The 8,422-nt window shown below is 49.6% G+C and overlaps 1 protein-coding gene across 1 annotated transcript; it reads right to left on the reverse strand.

Annotated features, from left to right (window-relative positions):
• Nucleotides 1-1,807: 1,807 nt before the first annotated feature.
• On the reverse strand, nt 1,808-2,839 carry Sowahd (sosondowah ankyrin repeat domain family member D). The gene has a single exon (XM_042702505.1). The coding sequence runs from the start codon at nt 2,837-2,839 to the stop codon at nt 1,808-1,810; it is 1,032 nt and encodes a 343-aa protein (XP_042558439.1).
• Nucleotides 2,840-8,422: the final 5,583 nt, after the last annotated feature.

Consider the following 8,422-nt stretch of genomic DNA (forward strand, 5'->3'; position numbering starts at 1 on the left):
TTGGCTTAAGGCTAGCTTTGAGTCACAGTACCACCTCCAGTTTTTGAGTGGTTAATTGGAGATAAGAGTCTCATGAGTACTTTTCTGCCCTGGCTGGCTTTGAACTGGGATCCTCACATCTCAGCCTCTTGAGTAAATAGGATTACAGGCCTGAGTCACTGGATCCTGGGTGATAGTGCTTTTTGAAAATCCAACCCAGGCCAGGTGCTGGCCTGCAATCCTAGCTACTCAGGAGGCTGAGATCCAAGGATCTCATTTCAAAGCAAGGGCAGGAAAGGCTGTGAGACTCTTCCTCTTCCCCCTCCCTCTCCCCCTCCCCAGACTCTATCTCCAATAAACCACTCAGACAACCGGAAGTGGCACTGTGGCTCAGGCACTAGAGCACAAGCCTTGAGCTGAAGAGCTGAGGGACAGCATCCAGGCCCAGAGTTCAAGCCCCACAACTGACCCCAAAAAAAATTGAAAATCCAGCTTGGGCAGTGGTAGCTTATGCCTGTAATCCTAACTATTCAGGAGGCTGAGATCTGAGGATCATGGTTCAAAGCCAGTCCAGGCAAGAAAGTCCATGAGACTCTTATCTCCAATAAAACCACCACAAAACTGGAAGTGGCGCTGTGGCTCAAGTGGTAGAGTGCTAGAGCTAAGGGACATCACCCAGGCCCAGAGTTCAAGTCCCACAACCAACAACAACAACAAAATTCCACTATTCTTTAAGGAAGCATGGATTTCTAGCCACCAATTGTGTTTCCCTCCTTTGAGGCTAAGTCAAGCCTCCCCATATTTTGTTTAATTCAGTTTCTGAATGGGAGGCATTGTCCAAAATATCACTTGTCTATTGGTCTTTATTTTAAACAATGTAGATGAGGAAATTTTTTATCTTGGGGAAAAGTCAGTGGATGTAACTCTTTCCGTGTGTCTCATTGGGAGGCACAAGTTACTAAATATCAGAAATGGAAATTTGTAAGTTTGTTTAACCACTCCTAAAGCCTCGCTCCATGCCAACTTCTGAAAGATGAGACTCAGGTGCAAGGCCAGACCTGGGTGTCAAACAAGTTAGGACACAGGTGAAGTGTGTACTCAGAGCCAATGTGAAAGGAGCTCCTTCTAGTGCTCAGCTCTGGCTGTTTTGGGAATGAGGCCCAGAGCCTGTCAGGACTCCTGAGCTTGTGGTCATGGACTGGCCACACTTGCCTGCAAACATATGTAATTTGTCCCTCTGTGGTTAATAAAACTAATGCACTGAAAGGATAGCTTTGTAAGAGAGAAAAAAATCCACTTTATTTAATATACATAAGAAGTCATCTGTGACACATTTGACTAGGCATAGGACAGATCTGTGTAGTTTCAGGCTCAGGTAGCCAGTGGGTGCCTGTGAGCAGAAAGGGGGAAGACTGGTTAAGGGCAGAATTCGCAAGCAGTTAAGACATTTGTTCAGCACCAATGGGTTAGTGATATCTTAGTGTTCTATGAATGTTTATTAATCAATATAGCACTTTGTCTCCCCAGAAATGTGTTCTGCAACGTCACATTTCCCCCTCCCAAGGAAAATCACAATCCCTGCTCCTAACTCAGTCTTGTAGCCAAGCCAGTTTGGTACTTGGCATCTCTCGGTTAGCAAAGTCCTTCTCAGTCCTTTCAAGGGATGGCAGCCGGAGAAGTGGGACAGGTACCTGGTTCTTGAATGGTTGCTCTGTGCATCCATACCCAATCAGAGGTACCGCTCCATCTGTACCTCAACACAACCTTAAGATAAACGCCTGATCAATCGTGTCGCAGCCCCCTCTGTGCAATCCAGCCTTAGTTTTTCTCAGCGATCCTGGAAGAAAGGGAACAAATGGCGTAAAAATCTATTCATATACGTCTCCTGGCTGCCTGTGGTCTTCTTTTTTTTGGACGTAGTTGTCGGTGCCATCGATGCTGTCGGTGCCGCTGCTGCCGTCGCCTCTGCCTCGGTCTCTGTGTCCGCCACCGCTCTAGTCGACGTCGATGCTGCAGGCATGCTCAGGGTTCGTTTGAGCATCCACCCCGATGTAGTATTGCTGCTGTTGTGGCCGGCGTTGTGATCACGCTTCTTTTCTTGTTCGGTCTCCCAATCCTCGGCCCCCGACAGCTCCCGAAGCTTCTGAGGGGCGTCAGGCCGCAAGTAGTGGCAGGCTCGGTGGCCACTATGGTCACGGCGCGTGGGGTCAGCACCTAGGGCGCCTACCAGCACTTTGATGACCATGTCGTGGCCCTGCAGAGCCGCCAGGTGGAGCGGTGTGAAGCCACCGCTGCCGGTAGCGCTCACGTCAAGCGGCAGTCCCTGGCGTTTGGCAAAATCATATACCAAAATCATTTCTTCGTGGTAGCCGTGTTTGGCCAGCCAGTGCAGCAAGGTGTAGCCGGTGATCGGATCGCCCCGCAGCAGCAGCCGGGGCTCAGCCTCCAGCAGCTCCTGCAGCACTTCAAAACGACCCTCGGCGGCTGCCAGGATCCACGCGTGCTCTCGCGGCTCCAGCAACAATCCGCCACCACTAGAGCCGTTCAGCCCACCAGACCCACGCGGGGATGGCTCCTTCGCGTGCCCCACCGATAGCCACCTGGAGGGAGCAGCCATCCTCTGCAGCCCCAGCAGTTCTCGTAGTGTTTCTCGCCGGCGCGCGAAGCTGGCTCCGGGAAGCATCAGTGAACCCTGAAAGGAGGACTCCCGGGAAACAGCGGCGGCGTGGCCCCAGTACCTGCCCAGGGTAGTGGTGTTCCCTAAGGACGGACGGAGTTGCGGAGCGCCCCGCAGGCTCCTAGGAGTTGGCTTGAGCAAGGTCTTGGACTCCGAGTTCGCGGAGGCTCCGGACTGGGCCATGGTCTTGGTGGCTGTCACCAGCGTGGTTCCAGTGCCTAGCGATCGTTGGCCTTCCCGAGCCCCATCGGGACAGGAACTGGCGCTGGCGGTGGGGAAGGAAGACGCTCGAGTAACTTAGGCTCCTAGGGAGGGAGCTGAAGAGGACGTGCACGGGAGTAAATTAGGGGAGGGGCCTGGCGAGGGCGAACAGGGGGTGGAGGGGTGGAGGGGGGCTTGATGGAATGGGAGGTTCAGCCAAAACCTCAAAGCCGATTCCAGCTGCTGCGACTGAGAGACCACCGGTACTCCCACGTCCGGCACCTCGGGCGGCTCCGCCCCAAACGGCCAGGTGAGCTTGGAAGCCCCGCCCACCGCCTGGCGCTGACAGCCGGGAGACGGCGAGGGGGTTGGGCCGAGGTTACCCTGGCCACGGGGGATCTCAGCATCCCAGCGGCTGCTGGGCAGCCCAGACTCTAGGGTGCCTCCCCCACACCCCCTACAGTCCTCGCGGGGCTGAGACTGCGCTGGGCTTCCAACCGAAACCTCATTCTGCGAGCGCGATCTTTGAGCTCCGAGGCGCTCGCTCCCCACCCCCTTCCTTCGGGTTTCCCTCTTATCTCTTTAGGAATCGTCCTGCACTTTGGCCTCCAACAGCCTTTGTCCCGCTCTTAGCTTTCACACGGGCAATCTGGCCGTCCCTAGTGACTCAGGCTCCACTGCGCTTTCCTTTGAGTGACCTTGATCCTTTCCTCAGCACCCGGTGGCTGTTCGGGGATCCTTACAGAAACACTCCAGACCAACGGCCACGCCAGAGCCTGAGCCTGTCCAGCTAAATAGGAACGGGCTGGGCTATTCCTCTGCTCCTCTGCTGGGGGCCGCTCTATTCTCTGCTGCCTTGGTGTGCTTATTAGCCAAGTTTGGCTTGAAAAAGTAGCTACAGGTGAATCCAAGCTAGGTAATTGATCTTTGCTCTCACCTTTTTTTTTTTTTTTGCCGATCGTAGGGCTTGGATTGAGTTTTGTAAAAGTTAATTTTTGTGTGTGTGTTGTCATTGTTTTTGCGGAAGGCTAGCACTTTACCACTTTGAGCCACAGTGCCACTTCCGGCTTTTTTTTTTTCAGCTTATGTGGTGCTGAGGAATCGAACCCAGGGCCTCATGCATGCAAGGCAAGCACTCTACCACTGAGCCACCTTTCCAGCCCTCTTGTTTGTTTTTTAACGCAGTTATTACCCGGTGCCAGTGGCTAATACCAGTAATCCTTCCTACTCAGGAGGTGGACATCTGAGGATCACAGTTCAAAACCAGCCCCAGCAGGAAAATCCATAAGACTCTTATCTCCAATTACTCACCAAGATGCCAGAACTGAACCTGTGGCTCCAGTGGTAGAGCACTAGCCTTGTGTACAAAAGCTCAGGGCCAGTGCCCAGGACCTGAGTTCAAGCCCCAGAACCAACACACACACACACACACAACACAGAGGGAAGTTGTATCTTTTTACCCTAAACACAAGCCTTTTTGTTGTTCTCTTGTTTCAAAAAATGGAAATTTTCACCACCTCTTTACTGAGTTTGGTTTAGGGGCATCAGGAGGCCATAGAAGGCTCTAGAATTAGGAACAAAGTAATGATGAAGGTTTTATTCAAATAATTCTGCAAAAGGGAGAGGCAAAAACCCAGGAGAGTGAACCAGCAGTCTAGACCACAGAATGGTGCCTCATAGCACACCAGCCCACTGGACCCAGCAGTGGCACCTGTAATGCAAGGTGGCAAGATTTTTTTTCTCCTTGGTTCTCAAATTGTGAGCATTCCTTCACAACAGTCACTATGTGCCAGATGTGCTTTATATACGCTAACTCATTTAATCCTCCTGGTGACCTTAACAACTAAGTGTAACTCAGTTTGCAGAGAGGTTAGACCACTTCCCCAAGGTCACCTAGCAGGAAGTGGCAGAGCAGGTCTTGGTGATACAGTAGCCTTTGTTCTGGCAGAGAAGGACTGACCTTCAAGCCAGGTTTGCCAACTGCAAATCATACACAAGCCCCAAATTGCAGCCAAACAGATGCCTTAACTAGAAAGTATCTCAGACTTACCCTTGTCTAGTTGAACAGTCTCCCTCCTTTGTGTTAAGTGCAATTCTTTTTTTCTCAAAGGCCACCTTGTTTGCTATGGCTGTGGCTCAACAGGTAGAGTGCTTGCTTTCCTAACAAGTGTGAATCCTTAAGTTCAAACCCCAGTACTGCCCTTCCCTTCTCCCCCCCCCCCAAAAAAAAAGCTGGATGCCAGTGGTTCAAGCCTATAATCCTATAATCCTAGTTACTTGGGAGAGTAAAATTGGGAGGATCGAGTTTCAAGGCCACCTCCAACAGAAAAGTTCAAGAGACCCCCTTCTCAATGGAGAGCTAGGTGTGGCATTGTTGCCTGTTGTATTAACTCCAGGGAAGCCTAAAATAGGCCAGTCAGGATCTAGGAATGCACCAAGATAGGAAGCAAGATCCTGTCTTAAAGACAACTAGAAGCTAGGTGCTGGTGGCTAATGCCTATAATCCTAGCTACTTTGGAGGCAAGATCTGAGGATCACAGTTCAAAGCCAGCCTGGGTGGGAAAGCCCACGAGACTCTTATCTCCAATTAACTACTAAAATCCAGAAATGGAGCTGTAGCTCAAGTGGTAGAATGCTGACCTTGAGTGAAGAAGCTCAGGGACAGTGCTCCGGCCCTATGTTTAAACCCCAGGACTGTCACATACACACACACACACACACATACACACACACAAAACAAACAACTAGGGCAAAAAAAGAAGTGGGAGTATGGCTGAGCAGTGGAGTACCTACCTATCAATCATTAAGGGCCTGAGTTCAAAACTCCACTACCACCCAAAATAAAAGATAATAAAGATCATACTTAGTATTCTACCTGCTCTAGTCAACTTCCTATTTAGTCCAGCCAGATTGGACTTAATAATTCTTGGATAACTATATCATACCCCTTTGTGTACCTACTACATGCAAAATAAATAGTTTTTACTTTATTCTGGTATGGTAGCCTAAGAAAATTAATAAGTGTGTATGTGAGTGTGGACGTATGTTTGTGTGTCTCCATGCCAAATTTCATATCCCTACTCTAGACCAAATTTCTAGGACCCTAAAAGCAACTCATTGAGTTGGCCAGTTGATAAAATTAAAGGAAAGCCAGGCATCAGTGGCTCATGCCTGTAATCTTAGCTACTCAGGAGGCTGAGATCTGAAGATCATGGTTCAAAGCTAGGCTGGGCAGGAAAGTCTATGGGATTCTATCTCTATTTAACTACCAGAAAACCAGAAGTGGCGCTGTGGCTCAAAGTGGTAGAGTGCTAGCCTTGAGCGAAAGAGCACAGGGACAATGCCCAGGCCCTGAGTTCCAGCCCCACAACTGAAAAAAAAAATAGAAAAGAAAACTGATTATGTGGCATCTTCCTTGAGCCCAGTAGCCAAAACTCCCTTGTGGTCTTTGTGGACTCCTGAGAGACCCGGCCCAGGTCCAGAGTAGGCCCCCAAATTTCAGGCTTTCATTTTCAAAATGAGCCTTGACTGACAAGCAGCTACTTCCGTTACTTGGGAAACTCCCCTCCACAACCCCAAATCTATAAACACAAAACCACACACAGGCACACACACTTGTAGAATATGAAAACAGCTGCAGCAATCTTTTCTTTAAATCACAATGCCAGCATGGAGAAGGCAGGATGGAAGAATACTTGCACTACGTAGTTTGTTCATCGCTAAATAGACAACCCTTCCTATCATCATTAATAGTGTCTCTGGTTCCAGTTGAGTGAGTGCAAAGGCAGCTAGCAGCCTGGTCAGTGCCGTACAGGTACCCTTGCTTCATTTTGTTGCCAGAGACCAAAACCATGTTGGCTCCCTGGAAACCTGTTTCATCATTCCTTAGCAAGTATTTTCTTTTCTTTTCTTTTTTTTTTTTTTTTTGGGTCCGGTCGTGGGGCCTGAACTCTGGGCCTGGGGGCTGTCCCTCAGCTCTTCAGCTCAAGGCTAGCACTCTACCACTTGAGCCACAACGCCACTTCCGGCTTTTTTCTTTTTGCTTATGTGGTGCTGAGGAATCGAACCCAGGGCCTCAGGCATGCAAGGCAAGCGCTCTACCACTGAGCCAACTTCCTAGCCCTCCTTAGCACGTATTTTCTACTATAGGTCACCAGCTGCGTGCGCGCGCGCACACACACACACACACACACACACACACACACACACACACACACACACACACACACACACACACACATCTCTATTTTGGTAGGCAGTGTCTCTGGCATTTGATACCAGGCAGTGAAGTAGGAGTGGAAAACAGAAAGAACGGTAGCAACTCACATCTAACATGCCAGCTATTTGAAGTATCTCTTCCTTTTCTTCTTGTGCTCCTTCTCCTCTCTTCTTTTCTGCTTCCTTTTCATCTCTACTTTCTCCTCCTTCCTGAGCTTCTTTCACTCAAGGCTTGTGCTCTAACACTTAAGCCACAGCACCACTTCCAGTTTTCTGATGGTCAATTGGAGATGAGAGTCTCACAGTTTTTCCTACTCAGGCTGGCTCCAACCACAATCGTCAGACCTCAGGTATGAGCCACTGGCACCCAGCTAAAAGATTTTTTGTTTTAGATTGATGTCTTGCTATATAACTCAGGCTGGCTTTGAATGTCCTGCCTCAATGTCCTGAATGCCGGGATTACAGGTGCACACCACCATGTCAAGCTCTGTATGATTTGTATATATATGTGTGTTTATGCGTGTGTGCATGCCAGTCCTGAACTTAAACTCAGGGCCAAGGTGCTGTCCCTGAACTTTTGCTCACGGTTAGTGTTCTACCACTTAAGCCACAGCTCCACTTTCAGCTTTGGTGGTCATGGAGCTTGAACTCAGGGCCTGGGTACTGTCCTTGAGTTTTTTCCCTCAAGGCCAGCACTCTACCACTTTGAGCCACAAAGCTGTTAGCCCAATAGCCTCCTCTCTCACAGCTTAGCATGCTCTTTCCCTAGGCAACACTAGGCCCATGTGGTAAGGCAGTAAATGATTAGCCTTCACCCTCATCACCTGAGAGAACACTCCTTTGGGATAGCTACAACCATATAAGGCAGCAAGATCTCCTAAACATCACAGGTCATTTAGGTCACCTGAGAGGGCACTCCTTTGAGACAGCTATAACCATTTAAAGCAGCAAGATTCCCCAAATTTCAGAGGTTATAAAAATCACTTGAGGGGCTGGGAAGGTGGCTCAGTGGTAGAGCGCTTGCCTTGCATGCCTGAGGCCCTGGGTTCGATTCCTCAGCACCATATAAGCAGGAAAAAAAAGCCGGAAGTGGTGCTGTGGCTCAAGTGGTAGAGCGCTAGCCTTGAGCTGAAGAGCTGAGGGACAGCGCCCAGGCCCAGAGTTCAGGCCCCACGACGGGGACCCCCCCCCCCAAAAAAAAGTCACTTGAGATAATATCCAGGCACTACTTGTCTCTTGTCAGTCCCTTTACTGGCAATAAGCCTTTTCTTTGTTCTTTGTACCTGGATGTCTGCACAACAAATGCCAGTTTTCTGGTGTTTAATTAGAGACAAGAGTCTTACTGAC

Source organism: Dipodomys spectabilis, unplaced genomic scaffold (genome assembly GCF_019054845.1).
Source record: "Dipodomys spectabilis isolate Male_0828 unplaced genomic scaffold, ASM1905484v1 ptg000325l, whole genome shotgun sequence".
Classification (NCBI taxonomy): Eukaryota; Metazoa; Chordata; class Mammalia; order Rodentia; family Heteromyidae; genus Dipodomys; species Dipodomys spectabilis.